Here is a 22,115-nt window from a genome sequence, read left to right as displayed (position 1 = left end):
GTTCCTCCAGGAATTCCTTCGGAAGTTCCTCCAGGAATTCCTTCGGAAGTTCCTCCAGGAATTCCTTCGGAAGTTCCTCCAGGAATTCCTTCGGAAGTTCCTCCAGGAATTCCTTCGGAAGTTCCTCCAGGAATTCCTTCGGAAGTTCCTCCAGGAATTCCTTCGGAAGTTCCTCCAGGAATTCCTTCGGAAGTTCCTCCAGGAATTCCTTCGGAAGTTCCTCCAGAAATTCCTTCGGAAGTTCCTCCAGGAATTCCTTCGGAAGTTCCTCCAGGAATTCCTTCGGAAGTTCCTCCAGGAATTCCTTCGGAAGTTCCTCCAGGAATTCCTTCGGAAGTTCCTCCAGGAATTCCTTCGGAAGTTCCTCCAGGAATTCCTTCGGAAGTTCCTCCAGGAATTCCTTCGGAAGTTCCTCCAGGAATTCCTTCGGAAGTTCCTCCAGGAATTCCTTCGGAAGTTCCTCCAGGAATTCCTTCGGAAGTTCCTCCAGGAATTCCTTCGGAAGTTCCTCCAGGAATTCCTTCGGAAGTTCCTCCAGGAATTCCTTCGGAAGTTCCTCCAGGAATTCCTTCGGAAGTTCCTCCAGGAATTCCTTCGGAAGTTCCTCCAGGAATTCCTTCGGAAGTTCCTCCAGGAATTCCTTCGGAAGTTCCTCCAGGAATTCCTTCGGAAGTTCCTCCAGGAATTCCTTCGGAAGATCCTCCAGAAATTCCTTCGGAAGTTCCTCCAGGAATTCCTTCGGAAGTTCCTCCAGGAATTCCTTCGGAAGTTCCTCCAGGAATTCCTTCGGAAGTTCCTCCAGGAATTCCTTCGGAAGTTCCTCCAGGAATTCCTTCGGAAGTTCCTCCAGGAATTCCTTCGGAAGTTCTTCCAGAAATTCCTCAGGAAGCTCCTCCAGAAATTCATTCGGAAGTTCCTCCAGAAATTCTTTCCAGGAATTTTTCCGGAAGATCCTTCACCTTCCAGGACTGCTTCCGAAAGTTTCTCCAGGAATTCCTCAAGAAGTTCCTCTAGGAATTCCTCAAGAAGTTCCTCTAGGAATTCCTCAAGAAGTTCCTCTAGGAATTCCTCCAGAAGTCCCTCCGAATTCCTCCGGAAAATTCCTTAATAAGTTCCTCCATGAACTACTCAAGAATTTCCTCCAGGAATACCTCCGGGAGCTTTTCAGGAAGTGTACCGGAAGTTTCTCCAGGAATTCCTCCAAATGTTTTTCCGTCCGTTCTTCCAAGAAATCCCCTTGAAATTTTTTGCAGGAATTCCTCCGGAAATTCCACTGGAGTCCGAAAATTCCACTAGGACCTACTCCAGAAATCCCCCAAAATCTCTACATAAATTACTTCATAAATTACTTTGAGAACTATACAGAAATTTCCTCTGAATTCGTTTCTAAATACACATGGAATTCTTTTAAGCCCACCTATCTCCGATCTCCGATATTTTTTCCTGAAATTTCGCATTCCGCATTCCGCCAGAAAACCGTTTGGAAATTTTTTAGAAGTTCTTTCAGGAATTCCCCAGAAATCACCCAGAAAACCGTTCACGATTTATTTTCAGGAAATACTCTTGCAATATTATAAAGAAGTTAACCTGAAAATACTCCCAGAAATGCTCCCACTTTTTCTTCCACAAGGAGGAGCTTGTATTCCATAAGGAATTCTGCTAAAAATGACCAGGAATTTCTGCGGAAATTACGTGGAGAATTGTTCCAGATATCCCTTTATAGATTCGTTTCGAAATTCCCCCAAAAATTTCTCAAGGTATTCTCAAGAAAAATCCAGGAATAGCTCCGGGAAATTCCCCTTTCAGAAAGTTTTTACGATAGAATTTTTATGCGAATATCTGAAGGAGTTCCTAAAAGAATTCATAACGAAATTCCTGAAGGATTTTTTTAACAACGTTCTTAAGAAATTCTCGAAGATATTCCTGATTTGAATCTGAAGAAATTTTTACAAAATTGTTTGTAATAATTTTGGATGATTCCGATTTATAAACTATATCGGAAATGAGATTAGATTCTGCATCATTAGAAGTGGAAAAATGTCATATGAACATGGTGGAAAATATGTATTTCTGACAGGAGTTAGACGAAACTGGAAAACTGAACTTGACTTTACTGTTAATGCTCTTTTGGAAAAAAGTTCGAAATCCATAATCCTACTGCCTACAATAGCCATCGGTAAATTTTCATACAATTCATTTTGATGGTGGCGGCGCACAGGTCTATTCCTGAGGACCACTCAGTGAAATTTTGATTTCATATTGCTACATCTAACTTACGAGGGAGGTTTACTAAGACGAATTTAAAAAAATGGACCACTTCCCCGAATGTTCCAGAACTTCTAGAGGATCATCCGAGGAGAACGACTGGTTGTTATATTGAATTAGCTCTGACATTTTTACAACAAGCGATTTTCAGAATGTTGCAGCTTTCTGAGTTGAATTACAGAAATTTACCACTTCTCCGGATATTCTAAAGCTCCCGGAGGATTACTAGGTGGCCACCAGGCGTCAATGGGAGATGCTCGCATTGATTTAACTCTGGCATTACTATTACAGTCAAACCTCTATGAGTTGATGTTCTATGACTCGATATCGACTCATGGAGGCAAAATATGCCATATTGAAAAAAATATTCTGGGTTACTGTGATGGTCCCATCAAACAGATTTTCAATGATTCTCCATTCCACGTCTCGATATTTAAACGAGTCTTCATTATCGACTCATTGAGGTTTGCCTGTACAAACGGTATAGGAAAAATCGCAGTTTTCTGGGATGCATGATAAAACCATTAAATATGACCACTTCACTGGATTATCCACTGGTCAATGAGTAGTGCTTGCATTGATTTTGCTCTCACAATGCTACCACAGACGTTTTAGAAAAACTCGCAGCTTGCTGGGACGTAATTTAAAAATTGACCACTTTACCGGATGTTCCGGATCTTCCGGAAGAACACTGGGAGACCACTTAAGGTCAATTAGTGATGCTTGGATTGATTTTTCTCTGACAATGCTTCCACCAACCGTTTAGAAAAAATCGCAGCGTTTTGGGACGAATTTAAATAATTGACCACTTTACCGAATATTCTGGATCTTCCGGAGGAATACTGGGAGACCACCTGGGATCAATTAGTTATGCTTTCATTGATTTTCCCTGACAATGCTTTCACAAACCGTTTAGAAAAAATCGCAGCGTTTTGGGACGAATTTAAATAATTGACCACTTTACCGGATATTCTGGATCTTCCGGAGGAATACTGGGAGACCACCTGGGGTCAATTAGTGATGCTTTCATTAATTTTTCTCTCACAATGCCTCCGCAAACCGTTTAGAAAAAATCGTAGCTTTCTGGGACGAATTTAAATAATTGACCACTTTACCGGATGTTCCGGAACTCCCGGAGAATCAGTGGGAGGCTACCACTAACTGGTCAAGCAAACGTCAGTCAGCATTGATTTTCTTGTCATATTGCGATTACGAAAGATGATGAAAACCGCATCTCGCTGGAATGAATGCATTTATTAAATTGTGACTTCACACGTGTTCCAGAATCCGGAGCATCCGGATGTCCACCCGGTGGCCAAGGCATCCAGGGAGCTAAATTGACGTCCGGCCTAATGCACTTATCGTCGTGAACAATTTTGTTGAAGGTCCCGTTATTCTAAATGGAAAAGATCCGATGGGAATATGGAAGTTCTGAAGTGATGCTAAACTTTTTTGGTGGTGTTGCAATATTCAAAGTAGGTGTTGCAATACTTATTTTTGCGCTTCCATACTTTTGGCGGGTAGTGTATATATATATATATATATATATATATATATATATATATATATATATAACGATAATACGAGAACTAGCTAAACCCATCTGATCATCCACCGCTCGGTTAGGCGTATGTCCGCAGTCTTGAGGTTCATGGCTCTGTTGAGATTCGGAGCTACCATTTTCATTTCTTTCATCGGTTCCTATTTCTTGCACGGAGAGCTTCTTGAAGTGGGAGACATTTCTATGAATGATTCTCCCCGATACATAAGTATAAACGTTCTGAGGTCCCACTGATCCTATCCGATCCAGTTGTTTCTTGACTGATTTTTAACCTTTTACCGATGGTGCGATTTAGTATTTCGACCTCTCCATTAGCTTGTGGCCAGCAGGGTGTGGTTTTTATGTGCTTAATGCCGAATTGCTTGCAGAATGCATTAAATTCAGCACGTATGAATTGCGGACCGTTATCCGTTTTGATCGACTCCGGCATTCCAAACCGGCAAAATATTTCGTGCAAAGCTTTTACCGTCAGGTTTGCTGTTGTTTGCTTCATTATCACCATTTCAGTGAAACGACTGTAGTAGTCAATAACTACTAGCAGGTTGTGACCGGAGGGTAGCGGTCCAATAAAATCAGTTGCAAGATCAGCCCATGGTTTGGTTGGGAGCTTGGTACGGATTAACGGCTCAGGGGGATCGCAGGATGCTACGAGAGTGCAAGCTTTTTACTTTTTTATGTATTGTTGCACCTGTCGGATCCATTTGTGGCCACCATACTTTTTGCCGCAGTCTTCTCTTCATGGTAACAATTCCTGGGTGCGATTCGTGAGCAACTTCAATCACACGATCCCTCAGTTTTTCTGGAATTATCAACCTGTCCTCTCTTAATAATAAATTTCCAACTGCGCATAATTCTGAACTGAATGGCTTATATTCCTTCGTTTCCTCATTCCATGCTCCTGTTTCCAAGCTCTTGATTACATTTTGAAGGACTCCATCGTTCTCAAGCTCATCTTCTACTTCTTGAACTGTAACTGTGTTTGGGAACCCTGACATAACCGACTGATAGATGCATACTTCATCCGAACTTTTAAATTCGACAGGATTTAAGATTGGCAACCTTGAAAAAGCGTCAGCCAGGTTGCTAGACCCTGCCCGAGCAGGAGAGATTGGCTCAATAATTCGATTACTAATTATTGGGGCGATTAATCAACATGCGATTTTTGTTGGGTGAAAGCTGTTGAGTATTCCTTTTAGCTGTGTAGGTTTTCTTTTAACCTGCGCTTAATGGGGAAGCGTCATTAACAGTATAATGAAAAAATAAATTTCCCCATACTAATTTGCATGCAAACTTGAAACGGCTTGTGCTAAATCAGTTTTAATCCAAATGTGCTCAAATTTTCAGAGGACACTCAGCACATGGCAAAAAATTAGATGAGCACTGTGGAGCAAAATCGATTTTTTGAACCACCCTAACGACTATGCATAGATCTTGTGGATCATAATATCCCAGAAATGGGGTATCGCATAATGATGATTTTATCTCTTCAAACGCTTGAAGATGTTCTGATGTCCATTTGAATACTTCTCCCGTTCGCAGCAATTTTCTGAGAGGTTCGGTTTTATCAGCCAGCGCTGGCAGAAATCGCCCAACGTACGTCACCAAACCAAGAAAACTTCGTAGTTCACTGATATTTTCGGTACCCCGAAAGCCCTGATTGCAGCCAATCTGCTCTCCGTTGGTTTGATCCCTTTTCTAGACAATTCGTGACCCAAAAATTCTAGGCGATCCGTATTTAAAACGCATTTATCTTTATTCAGAAGAATGTTATACTGCCTTAACCGAAGCATGAGTTGCCGCAATCTCTCGTCATGCTCTTGCTTCGTGCGACCAGTAACCAAAATATCGTCCAAATAAACTACAACTCCTTCTAACCCCTCTACGATTGATTCCATTACCTTTTGGAATAATTCTGGAGCGCAACTTATTCCAAACATTAGCCGTTTAAACCTAAACAACCAAACAAGTATGTCAAATTACAAGCAGAAATAACAAAAATTGATATATATATATATATAACGGTCATGATCTTTATTGAGTACTTTGCTTATACATCTTTACCTGTTTTGTTATAAACGTTGTTATTCCTCTGGACCGCTCCGATATTTCAATCTGGTGATAGGCCTTCTTGATGTCAAGTTTTGAAAAACAGGTCGCCCCCGTAATTCCTCCGAACATCTCTTCTACGATTGGTAACGGATGGGTTTCTCTGATAACGGCTTGATTCGCTCTGCGCATGTCTACACATAGACGAATTTCTCCGTTATCCTTGAGGATGGGTACAATGGGAGATACCCAGGCTGAAGATTCTTCCACAGGTTCGATTATGTCTTGATTGAGCAAGTATTGAAGTTTTTCAGCGATCTTATCCTCTAACGCAAATGGTGATCGCCGGTATGGCTGTTGTACAGGTTTCACATTAGGGTCAATCGGAATTTCAACCAACACCCCTTTAATTTTTGGAAACGCCCTGGGTTGCTGTTGAACCGATGCCACGTCATGCCCAATTTTTAAAACTTTGAGTTGTTTCGCCTTTTCGTCGCCCACTAAACTCTGCTTTGCGTCCTCTGCTATGTAGAATATTGCCTCCGTTTTATTGTCACCCGCTTCGATTTCGGCCGTAAACATCCCAATCATTTTCATTGGACGGACCGATCCATACGCCTTAAAGGAACGATCATCATGCTGGGAAAACTTGACTTTTGCTCCACTTCTTTGCAAGTTAGACCACGTCTGAAGGTCAACCAAATTGGCCGCTGCATCAGAGTCGATTGTCATATGGACCACAACGCCTCCTACCTAAAATTGGAAACGATTTTCCCCCATTACAAAGCAAATGTCTTTGTTCTCATGAGTTGATTGACCTGCGTGTAGATCCTTCAGTTCGTTTGAACCATATACAGCTTTTATGCGCTTCGATGACGGTAGATTTGAAACTGAGTCTTCATTTTGTCGTTTTGTGCAGCACTTGGCAAATAATGTCTCACGCTCCTGCATCGAAGACATTGCGCATTCTTGGCAACGCACTCCTGGTGTCCTTTAAGGTGGCCGCGACGTCCACAGCCAAAACAGATTCTGGTATCGTTGTTTGATGACCATTAGTTAGTCGGAAAATTGCTTCGATGTGTACTGTCATCGTTTTGATTATCTCGATATCCTTTCGACTCAAACCTGAAGGGTGCGGATGGAAAAGTTCGTCCGTATTGACGACGAACGCTTCCCTGAGAAGCCATGAATCTATTGTCCGATGGTCTGAATATGTTTCGCTGTTCATGAGGACGCTGTAGATTAACTTTATTAACAGATCCAGGCAACTTTTCCCCGGTCTTAGTCTTATTCGCCAGCTCCTTGCATTGTGCTTCAACGTCTTCGATCGTTTTCCCTATCGCTACCACTGCCTCCAAAGATCAATCCTTCTCCAATATCTTCTTCCGAAGCGTCGACGGACACACACTTCTCCGCGATTTGATCTATTATCATGGTGTCCATTATCCCGCTAGTTCGAAGTCACAACGCCCGCTTGCATACGAAGCTTCATAAAAAATCGCCAATACGTTCTCCTGGTAATTGTGCAATCTGTCGAAAAACATGCCTTCCGTAGGTTCGTCGACGGCATGGTTGAAAATGCGAATCCAGTTTCTGAATGGCAATGTCATAAAATGGAGGATCTGGTGTAACATGGGGGATCTCATGTACTCCTGGCAAGCTATTGAAAATGTCTTGTAGAACTGGACCCCCAAGAAGGAGCAACTGGTTCCGTATGTCTCGTTGACTTGTAATTCCGGTTGCCGTCAAGTAGTATTCGAGACTCCGTTTCCACTTTCGCCATTCTGACGCTAGTTGTGATTGACTCACCTTGGCGTCAAACTGTTTAACTGGTCTGAATCCTTCAATTTCCTAAGAAATATTATGATCATTATCTAATCTACGAGGAAAATCGTCTAATTTCTATCACTAGTGCATTTTCTGTTCTGTAGTATTTCGTTTGCAACAACTTACCCCATAAAAAAACATTTCCAATGTGAAGAATTATCCCGAATCAAGTCTCATTTTACCGTAAACCACGTAAAAAATTCAATTCAATTTTTTTTTTCAATTTGTCGCGAATGAATCCAGATTTAGTTCCATTTTACCTTAATCTGGTTTATCAAGTGAATCCAGACCACATCTCATTTTGTCTGAAACCAGTTCAATAATTGAGCCACTTGAAAAAAAAAACCTGTAACAAGTGAATCCGGATCTCGTCCCCATTCACCTTAAACTTGTTCATCAATAAATATTTTAATAAAAACTCCAACTTTTTTAATTCACAGTAACAAGTTAATCCGCACTACGTTCCATTTCACCTCGAACCATTTCAACAATTTTCGCGTTTTCAAAAAAATAATGTCATCTACTTGGCACGAGTGAATCCGGATCTCGTCCCATTTCACCTTAAACCAGTTAACACATTAAAAAAATATTTCCGCTTGTAACAAGTGAATCCGGACCACGTCCCATTTCACGTTAATGTAGTTTCTCAACTCATGTCTTTTCACAAAAATATTTCCAACTTGTAACAAGTGAATACGTCCCATTTCACCTTGAACCATTCAATAATTTACGCGTTTTCAAAATAATGTCTTCTATTTGGCACGAGTGAATCCGGATCTCGTCCCATTTCACTTTAAACCAATTAAACAATTCACATTTAAAAAAATATCTCCAACTTGTAACAAGTGAATCCGGGCTACGTCCCATTTCATCTTGAAAAATTTCAACAATTTACGCGTTTTCAAAAATTATGTCTTCTAAGCCAGGAGTGAATCTGGCCAACATCTCATTTCACTTTTTCCAATTCATTTTCCCCAGTTTTTTTTATACTAATTCTATAAACGATGGTAATGCGTATTTTATGCTACCTTCAATCCCACTGCACATTTAGATGCACTTTTATTGCATCTGACGTCAATTGACAACCGTTTGACCACTTGTCATAAGACGAGTTTGTACAATCCCATTTAATTCCAATTGTACCTTAACAGACACATATTTCGACCTCAACAGTAAGGTCGTCTTCAGTGTCTCGTACTTGAATCGACTACGAGTACAAACTCGTCTTATGTCAAGTGAAGACATTCCACTAAAAAGCTCAAAGTAATTTTCCTAACTATTTTTTTTTTATTTTCAATTGTTCAGAATTGGAAAAGTATTTGATATTGGTCAGCAATAAAATCCTTAATGCATGTTTAAGAGTGGATTAAAATAAAATTTCAAAATTCCACAATTTGTTTTAAAGTTGAAAAATGCGTAGTTTATTGTTCCTTCGTGTTTTTGTCAGAATAGTAGCGGGCTTGGTAGTCATATGGCTACTGCTTCTGCCTCATACGCAGAAGGTCGTGGGTTCAATCCCAGGTCCGTTCCATTCTCCTACTTTGTATCTTTCTCTATATTTCTCATGTTCTAGCAATCGCTAGAACTGGAAATGGACTTCCATACCGTTTCCATTACTATTCCTATACCTTCTTCAACTTGAGTATTCTAACAGTAATCTGCTAGAATTGGAAATGAACTATAGAGCTCGTTTCCTACGTCCAATCAGAAATTCCATCAGTTGCCTTCTCCATCTATCATATTGGCAGCTCTTTAACCAAGACGGACCTCTGCCTCTCGAACCTAACCCAAAAATTCCAACAAATTCCGCATGAACTCGTGGCAAGTGCAGAGGTATATTCGGCTTTGTAGTTTAGTATTTTTTCACAACTAGCTTAATACAATAGATAGGTTATGGTGGTAAATGATTCACTCTAAAAAAAATCCGTAACTTCTTACACGAAAAATGAAAATTAAGCCCATATATTTTGAAATTTCCACAGCTCTTGGCTGAAGATGGCCTTACAGCTGAGGTCGAAATAGATATCTGTAAAGGTTACAACGTAGTGAAATTAAATGGAGTAGTACTAAACTTGCCTTAGGACAGTTGAGAATTTTCAAATTAATTATACATGGTTCATTAATCATCATGTTAAAACTTCATCACATTGTTCATACGTTAAAAGCGTGGCATGTACAGAAAATGAAGCAAAATTCCCACTGTACAATGAAGGAAATGTTTCAAATTGGTATGGAACGATTGCGTAAAGCTTACGTTGTTGCACATGCCACACTTTCAAACAGATTTCGTAAGACTCTTATGAATGTACATTCCACAGTCCCTGAAAATGGATGTTGTTCGTGCAGACATAAAAATGTGGCATCCGCCTTCCTTTTTTCGTGGAACCGTTCTTCCCTGAAGATGCGTAGGCATTTGAAAAGGGAGATAGCTAAGCTTTTGTAAATCATGTAAACCCCCTTAAGCTCTAGTAAGTATGTGCGGGAATCACTGTGGTGACAACAAATCCCAATCATTACGCACGTCGAGGGATCGCAGTCTTCTTCAATTAAGGCCTCTCTATCACATGATGTCTATTAAACGGCTGAACAATGATAAGGCAGATGAAAACAGATATGATTAAAGAGCAGTCACTGGCTTTTGTTGGCTAAGCCTGGATGAAGACTTCCTTTGAATGGAAAGCTTTGCTTTTATTTTCACGATGGATGTTGCTTTCCAACCCTTCTCAACAGGTTATTGCCGGGTAGGTAGATGTCCTCGTTCCCGATTCCATTCAAATTCATGTAGGAGAGAACAGTCCAGTATGCTTTTTCGTTGTTTTCACCACTATAAGCCACAATACCGAACCATTTAAACGTGGTGATGCAAAATTTACAAAACTATCCACATTTTACAATTATCTCCTATTTAAAACAACAAGGATTTTGTGACTTTCTAACGCATTTAAAATATGTTTCAAAAAATGGGCTTGAGACAATATGCCCGAATTACACATGGAATAATGGGGAACGCATGGTCGTTTGTTAGCGGATTGAAGAAAAAATTTTACGGGTGAGATGAAAGAATCGCAAATCGGTTGAATTAAATCAAATCTAAATCAATTGCTCAATATCTATATTGCAGCTCGAATAACTATTATCGAATTGTGGTAATATCCGTAAAGAAATGTCCTACAAAAGATTATATGTGCTATAGGCTATTTTTTCCCATGTGGGTGCGTTTTCCACTGTTCTCCCTTACATACGCCTGACAACCATCTTTGTATGGTAGAGAAAAAAAGGTGTTGGGTGGTGTTGGGTAGTACGTTACCTACATTGTTTGTATTATTCAAGCCAAGTGAACATTTCCATACAATTTTCTTTTGATCATTTCACGGTAGAGCTTACCTTTAACATATTGGTGATTTCTTTACGATTCAAAGATCGTTGATTAAATCAAATTATCTCATCAAAATTTCATTTTGGATAAAATCTAAATCGAACGATGGCATCGTTTTCAATTGAAGCATTGATTTATCACCACGATTGGTGTTGATCGCCGACATCATCAAATATTGCCACATCGTTTATAAAACGCGTAAAGCACTGGGTAATCAATCGTCCATGACAGCAGTCTCATGTAGATTGGTATTGCCAGAGAATATCAGACACAACATTCAATAGTGATTACAAACAGATCACGTGTTTCGCGTACACAACAAAACATTCTTGTACAGCGTTGAGGATTACATATGTCGCTATTTGGTCTGCGGTTTGTTCTAAACATTGGTACCGACATTTGCCGTTAATATTTTTATAGCAGTTATTGAGATCAAATCAAGTGTCAATGATTTTGTCGTACGCATATCTAAACGATGTGCTGCTCTTGGGTTGAGTGAAGTGGCTGCTCATCAAATCAAAACCCGCTTTATCAAATGGGAGGGGAACATCCTGACACTTACTCTTTTATCACCCTCGTCGAGTGCCACATCAACCGGTGTGGTGGAACAAATTTAATCTAATTGATGGTAAACAAGTATCGTAACAGCTGCGTGCGATGGAGCCCACTTGGTTGGATGGTAGACCAAAGTGGTAAAGGAATTAATCGTTTTCCCATGTCCGCCTTCATCCCCAATTAGGGTCCTTCCCGTTCGCCTACGACAATGCGTTTAACAGCTGGGAGACTGATTGGTGGAAGTTCATTAACTGCCCGGGAGAGGAATGACAAAAAATGTAGCGGGAGAGATTCCTGGCAAGTGATAGCACACGCGGCCTAGGAACAGATGAGAGCTGAGGATGATGATCAGGGATTTATTTCCGGACGATTTGTCACCGTTGGCGTGGCGTGCGGTAATCTAGACAGGATTTGTGGAATAATCCCACGTCACATCGCACCCCGCCATGCCCATGGTAAATGTTTGCAGAGGTGGAAAGTGGTGGCAAACAAACACGGTAAATATCGAAAGATTAATATTGGATTAGTGGTTGAGTGGTTTTCGGATAGGAAGGTTTTAATTTTACGATCTTTTGTGGTAAAATTTGTTGAAAAAACCGCGGACAAATTTGTTGGTATTTCATGAGCTTTTTATCCTTCATACATCACGGCCAGTGCACGTTTAGTTTCAGGATTATTATTTATTTATTCAGACTAAGGCCGAAGTGGCCTGTGCGGTATATAAGAGTCTTCTCCATTCGGCTCGGTCCATGGCTACACGTCGTCAACCACGCAGTCTACGGAGGGTTCGCAAGTCATCTTCCACCTGATCGATCCACCTTGCCCGCTGCGCACCTCGCCTTCTTGTGCCCGTCGGATCGTTGTCGAGAACCATTTTCACCGGGTTACTGTCCGACATTCTGGCTACGTGCCCGGCCCATCGCAGTCGTCCGATTTTCGCGATGTGAACGATGGATGGTTCTCCCAACAGCTGATGCAATTCGTGGTTCATTGACCTCCTCCACGTACCGTCCGCCATCTGCACCCACCATAGATGGTACGCAGCACTTTCCTTTCGAAAACTCCAAGTGCGCGTTGGTCCTCCACGAGCATCGTCCAGGTCTCGTGTCCGTAGAGGACTACCGGTCTAATTAGCGTTTTGTAGATTGTCAGTTTGGTACGGCGGCGAACTCTATTCGATCGGAGCGTCTTGCGGAGTCCAAAGTACGTACGATTTCCAGCCACTATGCGTCTCCGAATTTCTCTGCTGGTGTCATTTTCGGCAGTCACCAGTGAGCCCAAGTACACAAATTCTTCTACCACCTCGATTTCGTCACCACCGATGCAAACTCGCGGTGGGTGGCTCACATTGTCTTCTCTTGAATCTCTTCCTATCATGTACTTCGTCTTCGACGTGTTGATGACTAGTCCGATCCGCTTAGCTTCCCTCTTCAGTCTGATGTAGGCTTCCTCCATCTTCTCAAAGTTACGTGCCACAATATCTATGTCGTCGGCGAAACCAAATAGCTGGACGGACTTATTGAAAATTGTACCACTCGTGTTAATCCCTGCTCTTCGTATTACACCTTCCAAAGCGATGTTGAATAGCAAACACGAAAGACCATCACCTTGCCGTAACCCTCTGCGGGTTTCGAAGGGACTCGAGAATGCCCTGAAACTCGAACTACGCACATCACCCGATCCATCGTCGCTTTGATCAACCGTGTCAGTTTATCCGGAAAACCGTGTTCGTGCATTAGCTGCCATAGCTGGTCCCGATCGATTGTATCATATGCGGCTTTGAAGTCGATGAATAGATGATGTGTGGGCACGTTGTATTCGCGGCATTTCTGCAGTACTTGGCGAATGGCAAACACCTGGTCCGTGGTGGAGCGTTCGCCCATAAAACCCGCCTGGTACTGCCCCACGAACTCCCTTGCAGTTGGTGCTAGTCGACGGCATAAAATTTGGGAGAGTACCTTGTAGGCGGCGTTCAGCAATGTGATTGCGCGGTAGTTGCTACAATCCAGCTTATCGCCCTTTTGTAGATGGGACACACGACACCTTCCATCCACTCCTGCGGCAAAACTTCCTCCTCCCAAATCTTGGTAATGACCCAGTGCAGCGCTCTAGCCAGTGCCTCACCACCGTGTTTAAATAGCTCTCCTGGTAGTTGGTCAACCCCAGGGGCTTTGTTGTTCTTCAGCCGGCCAATCTCCTCCTGGATTTCCTGGAGATCCGGAGCCGGTAGAATTATGTCCTGCGCGCGTTCTCCCAGGTCCATCACCATACCGCCATCTTCGTCTGCCACATCGCCATTCAGGTGTTCTTCGTAGTGCTGCCGCCACCTTTGGATCACCTCACGCTCGTTCGTAAGAAGGTTCCCGTTTACGTCCTTACACATATCGGGCTGTGGCACGTGGCCCTTACGTGAACGGTTTAACTTCTCATAGAACTTTCGTGTGTTATTAGCGCGGTACAGTTGCTCCGTTTCTTCACGGTCTCGATCTTCCTGCTGGCGCTTTTTCCTCCGGAAAATAGAGTTTTGTCTGTTCCGCGCCTGTTTATATCGTGCCTCGTTCGCCCTCGTGCGGTGTTGCAGCAATCTCGCCCATGCTGCATTCTTCTCTTCCACTAACTGCTCACATTCGCCGTCATACCAGTCGTTTCTCTGATCCGGGGGCACCGTGCCAAGTGCAGCGGTTGCGGTGCTACCAATGGCGGATCGAATATCTCTCCAGCCATCTTCAAGAGATGCTGCGCCTAGCTGCTCTTCCGTTGGAAGTGCCACTTCCAGCTGCTGCGCGTATTCTTGGGCTAGTCTACCGTCTTGTAGCCGCCCAATGTTAAGCCGCGGCGTCCGACTTCGACGCGTGTTGTACACCGTCGAGAGTTTTGAGCGCAGGCATACTGCAACGAGGTAGTGGTCGGATTCAATATTCGCACTGCGGTAAGTGCGGACGTTCGTGATGTCGGAGAAGAATTTACCGTCGATTAGAACGTGGTCGATTTGGTTTTCCGTTTCTTGGTTAGGTGATCTCCATGTGACCTTGTGGATATTTTTGCGGGGAAAGAAGGTGCTTCGGACTACCATTCCGCGGGAGGCTGCGAAGTTTATGCATCGTTGGCCGTTGTCATTCGATACGGTGTGCAGACTATCCGGTCCGATGACCGGTCTATACATTCCTCCTTCCTACCTGTGCGTTCATGTCACCGATGACGATTTTAACGTCCCGCAGTGGGCATCCATCGTATGTCTGCTCCAGCTGTGCGTAGAACGCTTCTTTCTCGTCGTCGGGTCTCCCTTCGTGTGGGCAGTGCACGTTGATGATGCTATAGTTGAAGAAACGGCCTTTAATCCTCAGCTTGCACATCCTTGCGTTGATTGGCTGCCACCCAATCACGCGTTGGCGCATCTTACCCAGCACTATGAAGCCGGTTCCCAGCTCGTTGGTGGTGCCACAGCTTTGGTAGAAGGTAGCCGCTCGATGCCCGCTTTTCCACACTTTCTGTCCTGTCCAGCAAATCTCCTGCAGCGCCACGACGTCGAAGTTGCGGGGATGTAATTCATCGTAGATCATCCTGTCGCAACCTGCGAAACCTAGCGACTTGCAATTCCATGTTCCAAGCTTCCAATCGTGATCCTGTATTCGTCGCCTAGGTCTTTGCCGATTATATCGAGTCGCATTATCTCTTATATTGTTCGTAATGATTGGTTTTCTAGGCGGCTTATTGGGCCTGCGCAAACCTCCTGTCTCGTCGGAGGGCCGTCGTGTCAGGGCTGTTTAGCGTCCCACCTAACACCAGGACTTGGGCTTGTGCGCTTTGAGCGGCACACGGTCGCTTTGGTGGAGCCTACTTGCGGATACATGCAGCTTTTTATAGAGGTTTGACCGTTGTGTGACCGGCAAAAAAAACACCCTTAACAGGCCAGCAGGGTACCCGGGTACCCACGAAACTAAAATGCTTATATCTCTGGAAATTTTCAACAAATTTCAACAATTTTGGGCTTATTCGATTCAGAATTTTCTCTTCTATAAAGATGTTACCAGGATAAACCGATCCGGTCAATTCGATTCCAGGAAAATCCGGGTTTCCAGGAACATGTTCTGCATAAATGATACTGATCGTGGATTTCGGTATCTAATCAGCTATATGGGTATCAAACTTCTTGAATTTTCATCACTAGATTGATTTTTATCAATTTGAGTCCATCAGAAGTGCAGACTTCAGATTGGCCATTCCAGAACAGGTTCCTCGAGGGGTCATAGGTGGCCATGAACATTGTTCAATGGAACATCAACAATATGGGTATCAAACTTCATGAAATTAACTCTTGCGTATGTCTCTCATGATCCTAGGCTCGCCAGATAAGTTGACTAAAAAAGCAGTGGCCATTCTGGAACAGGTTCCCCGGGAGCCGGGGTTGGCCAAAATTATTTCTCATTGGGACCCCAGCAATATGGGTGTCAAACTTCTTGAAATTTTCTCAAGCGTTTATTTCTGATCTATTTGAGTTCATCAAACAAGTTCACTCCGGATCTCCAATTCCGGAATAGGTTCCCTGAGGAGTCAAGAATGTTCATTAACATTTTCAGAGCACATTGTTTTAAATCAATTTATCTAGCAATGTGAGTGCAAAATAAATGCAAGGACCGCATCCATGCCGGGTTACCAGCAGGAGACCCACCATAAGATTCCGGACACTCGGAGATATGATCGATTCCAGAAATTCTTCTAAACAGATGTAACTTTTCATAAACCGTTTGTTTTAACATTGTCACATCAAAACCAATACATGCACTACTCTTCGATCTGTTTGATACTACGAAAGTTTGTTCTAGAAATTTGCAATCCGTTGTAAAGTAATGCCCAGGGCCATTAATTGACTCCAGGTGGACAATAAGTTATCCTTGGGAAGCTCTGAATCATTCAGAGCAGTGATTAATTCTTGAAATTCGTCATTTCTTGTGAGAGCAAAATTAATGCAAGGGCTACCTGGTGGTCACCAGATGGTGCCGCAGAAGTGCAGAGGCATCCAGAGCAGTGGTCAATTATTGCAGTTCGTTCTAGAAACTTTCGGAAATCGTTTGTAATAGCAGTATAGAAGCAGAGTCTTTGCTCGCGCTTAGAATCGTAGAGGCGTAACTCTATTGATCGATTTCTCTTCATCGATTATATATTTGCTTCAGGTAGAAGATGCAATCATCCTTCATTACAACCATGAACCTTCGACAAACTACCGCAATTCACTACATTGATAAATGGAAAATATCGTCGAAGATAAATGGATCAATACAGTTACGCTCTTATGATTCTAAGCGCGAGATTGCGAATATCATTCATTGATCCCGAGTGGCCACCAAGAAGTCCTCCTGAAATACCTGAATTCCCGAAGCAATCGTCATTTCTTACATTTTGTTTTCAACAGTTGTGTAATCGTGAACATTTTTTTTTGTAACAAAGTAAAAAATAAGGAGAAGAAAGAATAGCAAAAACAATATTCACCAGAGATCCGGATAGAGGCTAGCGACTTCGTGGCTGTTGCACGCGATGGAATCGGACCTGGGAACTCTGAACGTTTATGAAAACTTGAGGAACATCACCCAAGATTGACAATTATGGAGCTCTACAATACGTCAGTCAAATGTTGTTTAGAGCTTCTAGTGGAGTGTCTTCACTTGTCATAAGACGATTTCGAACTATCCCATTTTATTCCACCACTTGAAGTGAAAGAACGATTTATTGAAATTCGCAGCATTATTGGATTGTATTGTGGCTATCTGTTTAGATTGCATCAATTTTGCTCTCACATTTCTCAACAAGCGACTCACAACTTTCTAGGACGACTTAAAAATTGGCACATCTTCGAAAGTTCCGAAGCTTCCAGATGCTCACCTAACGTCCACACGGTGTCAATGAATGATCCTCGAATTGATTTTGATCGCACACAACTACAAAAAAATCGCAGCTTTCTAGGGCGAGTTTCTAGAATTAATTACCTTTTCGGCTATTCCGGAGCATCTGGGGCACCACTTAGTGGTCTCCCAGGGTCAACGTTTGGTTCTTGAAATGATATTGATCTCATTTTGATGCATAAATCGTTTTGTGAAGCAGTATGGTTTATGAGGATGAATTTAAAAACTGGTTCTTTTCTCAGAATGTTCCGGAGTTCCCGAAGGACCATTTAGCGGAGTTTTGCTCTCACATTCATAACAAACCACTGTATTCTAGGACGATTTTCAAGAATTTGTCTTTACTATGGATGTTCCGGACATTCAGCGCCAGATGACCAATGGTGGTCAATGCGTTGGTCATGCAAAGATTTAACTCTCACAATGCTGCGACAAGTAATAGTTTTTAGGATTTCCAGAATTGGTATTACGCCAACAATAGATTTATAAAAAAATCGCAACTTCAAAATATAATCTTCTACACCTGGTCATTTCTCCTGATGTTCCAGAACTTTCTAAAACCACTTAGTGGCCATCCGGGATGAATGAGTATTCCTTATATTGATTTTGTTCGCTCATTGCTACAACACTAAAATTCTAAAAAGTCTCAGTTTTCTAGGATAAACTTCCAGAATCGGCAACTTCTCCGGATGTTTCGGAGCTTTCGGTGGTCCACTTAGTTGCCTTCTGGTGTCAAAGGGTGGTCCTTAAAATGATTTGGCTCTCAACACACGGATTACAAAAAAACTGCAGCTTTCTATTTTTTTATTTATATTTATTTATATTGAAAAGTATTTATGGCCACTTAACACCCTACGGGGACATGTCCTGCAATGGAAACTATAAAGTCAGCACGTCTGGTGGCACTAAAACAATCAGAAACACACTGCTGAGGCAATTTCAAGAAGTTTGAGGTTCCATTGAAAAATGTTTATGACCATTCTTGGCCCTACTGGGAACCTGTTCCGAAATAGCCACTCAAATTTTACACATCTGTTGGAACCAAGATGGTAAACAACAGTCTGCTGTGGAAGTTTCAAGAATTTTGACATCCATATTGTTGGGGATCCAAAGAGAAATGTGTTCGGCCAACCTTGACCAAACACTCAAACACTCCCCCCCCCTCCCCTCACCACCCGGGAAACTTGTTCCAAAGTGGCCACTCCGGACTCAACTTGTCAAGAACACACGTTAGAAATAATTTCAAGAAGTCTGATACCCATATTGTTGATGTTCCCTTGAAAAGTGTCCATGTCCACCTATGACCCCTCGAGGAACCTGTTCTGGAATGGCCAATTGAAGATCTGCACTTCTGATGGACCCAAATCAATAAAAATCGACCTGCTGGTAAAATATCAAAAAGTTTGATACCCATATTGCTATTTACCTATCGAAATCCACGATCAGTGTAATCCATCCAGGACATGTCCCTAGAAATCCGGATTTCCCGGTGATCCGACGGTCCGGACCGGTCCAATTCTAAAACAGCATGATAAATGACAAAATTCTGAATCGAATGAGCCCAAAACGATTAAAAACGGTTAAAAATTGCCTAAGATATAAGCATTTTAGTTTCGTGGGTACCCGGGTACCCAGCCGGCCATTTAAAGGGTAAAAAAATGTCGGAACCCCTCCCTCCACCCCTCCTTAATCGAAATTTCAGATAACCCGTACAATCGATTTTGGCCGTCATTATTGTGGATATGACAGAGTTTCAACCTCCTACTATGAAAATTCATTTAGATATCGCGAATTGAATTCCAAAAAGGTACCCGGGTACCCAGCCGGCCACACAAGGGTTAAATCAACATCAATCTCATTTTTGTTAGCCAGTTTATCAGTTTTTCTATTGGTTAAGATATTAAAGCTGTAAATTTCCCATAATTATCGATTTTTTAAAAATATTTTCCTTTGTGGATCTACTAATACCTCTACAATTAGTAATTGTTACCGTTACCCTACAATTCCATCACTTTGTTTTCTTTACGGAGATCCGACTTCGACTTCAACACAATTAAGATGGACTTACTGTTGATGTATTTTTTAGTTTTTAGATCAGAAGTTTTTTCCCAAGTAAGATGGTTTTAGCACAGACAAACAGACGTAACAAATTGAACAATTTACTAAATAAATCACGTCATCCTGAAAATCATCATAGAATTCTAGCTCATCCAGGAATTCCTCCATAAAAATTTCATATAGTTCCTCCAAGAGTTCCTCTTGGAATTCTTACAAAAGATGCTCCCAGAGTTCCATCAAAAAATTTCCCCGGAGTTTCTCCGGGAATTTTGCTTGATTTCCCCAGTTCCTTCTGGAGTTCCTCCAAGAAAATAGCTTCAAGATTTCTCGCCTAACTTTCCAAAAGGACCTAAGTAACATTTTTTTTTTAAATTAATTAACTTGAATATTACAATCAACAGAGCAATATGAAAGCTGTTGTTTGCAGTACTCAAATTATTGCGTGAATTTTGTTTTACTTAGGTCCTTTTGAAAAGTTAAGCGAGATTTCCTCCTAGAATTCATACTGAAAATCTACCAGTAAACCCTTGTGGAGATCCCGCAAATATTTCTACTATAGTTTTTGCGGAAATTCACACCAAATTATTTCTGGGGATACTTCAGGAATTCCTCTTGGAGTTGCTTCAGGGATTCCTGCTGAAATTCTCCGGTAATTCTTCATGGAGTTTCTCTAGTAATTCCTGCTACAGTTCCACCTAAAATTTCTCCAGGAACTCTACCTGGAGTTCATCTAGTATTTTCTCCAGCAGATCCTCCTGCAGCTTCTCCAAGAATTCCTCCTTAAAATCTCCCACAAGTACCTCCTGATGGATTTTCTCCTAGATTTTATCCATGAATTCTTTGAAGAGTTCCTTCTGGAATTCCTCCTGGAGGTCATCTAAGAATTCCTTAATTCTTACAGGAACTTTCCGGAATTTCCACTTAACTTTTTTCTGAATTTCTACGAAAAATTCTTAAATTTTCACGTGGAACCGTTCGGATTTTCAATGAGAATTTTCTCGGAGCTTCAAAGGGTTCTTCTACGGAAAATTCTTTTTATTATTTTTTGCAATTCCTGATCATAATACCTGGTTTACAGTTGGCGTTTGAGTGATAAAACGGCCTACTTTTCCATACCAATGACATGAGTGCTTTAATGAACATTATGCAACTCAAATGGGTTGCATAAAATTCATTAAAGCACTCATTTGGGTGCTATAATGGAAAACCAGCATTAGAACAATAGTTACATGACCACATTTAGCTAAATTGGCTTGGGTGAGTGTTCAAATAGTGTATTCTCTGTGTCACGTAATAAACGAAATAATTTGATGGGCATGACATCAAATTCTCCAAAAGCAGGTTTATATATCGCCTTATGGTCTGTCGAGGACACACAATGAGGCACGATAACACGGAATCTGTTTGTTTTCTGCAGCATCATGATTTTTTGGCAAGATTGGTCATATTAAGTGAATAATATTGTACCGTTTTGGTACAGATTTATCATATTCAAGCCTATTTTTCGTCATTGCAAAAAATAGCGTGTGCAACTCGTTGCAAAACTCGATTTTTCAGCACTCGTAGTATTTATCCAACATATTTGACAGAAAGCCATTTGTGTCACTTTTCCGAATAACACGTTAAGGCGGACGTCATGCAGCCGAGCTTCATTTGGCCAAATTGACGGTTGGCCAAACCTGTCATTAAGTCGATAATCGTTTGGTGAAAAAAGTCATTCAGCCGACAGCGACACACAGTGCTTTGTCCCTTGGACAAAAATGGAAAAATCGACTCTCGTATTTAGTCGAATCAAGTAGACCATTATATTAACATATGTTCCAACTATGTTGTAAGGGCATTAGTATCCTTGTGAGGTCACTGGGACGATCAAAACAATTCGTGTTTGTAAACATTTCCATCGTTGAAAGTGGATGATTTATCACCTGTTAGTGGAAAGCATCTTTTGCATTGCCTAAGTTTTCAAACGGTACCTTTCACTGTGAAAATCAATATGGAAAGCGTAAAATCAAGTAAGTAAGATCCAATTTAATGTGTTTCAGTTGGACATATTTTGATCATTGTGATGAGTAAAGCTTCCAAGTCATGTGCATGAAGTTATATAGGAAGAAATAATCTACAATTTCAAACAGCTTTTAAAAAAAGTACATCAAAACACATCTCTGAAAATCGCACCAGAGCTCACTTATAGCATTCTTGAGAGAATAAAAGTGATTCCAGCTGTTCTTATTTGCTCTATTAATAGCTGTTAACGATTTTCTAGGTGATACTCTTGCGCTCAATAACATAGATATATACAAACAATAGCTTTCTATTGATCCGTCCCAACGAAAAGCTCATGTGTTGAAGTTTCTGTCGGATTTATATAATTCAGATGATTTCTCAGAGGAACTTGAAAAAGAACTAAAGCAGTTTTGCATATTATTTTGTTTGATCAAAAATGGTCACAGAGCTTTTGATCATCCGAGAAATTTGAGAAGCAAAACTCTCGCTGATTGTCTTCGTTGGTAAATCTTCCTCGCAATCCGAATAC

At 41.6% G+C, this 22,115-nt stretch overlaps 2 protein-coding genes across 4 annotated transcripts in view; one reads left to right on the top strand and one right to left on the bottom strand.

The window, feature by feature from the left end:
• Positions 1-6,832, bottom strand: part of LOC134210378 (uncharacterized) — a 13,411-nt gene extending 6,579 nt beyond the window's left edge. The window contains exons 1-2 of the mRNA XM_062686430.1: positions 6,728-6,832; positions 5,880-6,625 (exon numbers count right to left, since the gene is read on the bottom strand). Coding sequence (XP_062542414.1) covers positions 5,880-6,625; positions 6,728-6,832 — 851 coding nt within the window. The remainder of the gene's footprint in view (positions 1-5,879; positions 6,626-6,727) is intronic.
• Positions 1-22,115, top strand: part of LOC134213609 (nitric oxide synthase) — a 398,640-nt gene that overhangs the window by 148,554 nt on the left and 227,971 nt on the right. The window lies entirely within an intron of this gene.

This window comes from Armigeres subalbatus, chromosome 2 (assembly GCF_024139115.2).
Source record: "Armigeres subalbatus isolate Guangzhou_Male chromosome 2, GZ_Asu_2, whole genome shotgun sequence".
In the NCBI taxonomy this organism is placed as follows: Eukaryota; Metazoa; Arthropoda; class Insecta; order Diptera; family Culicidae; genus Armigeres; species Armigeres subalbatus.
This window is presented reverse-complemented; position numbering and strand designations above follow the sequence as displayed.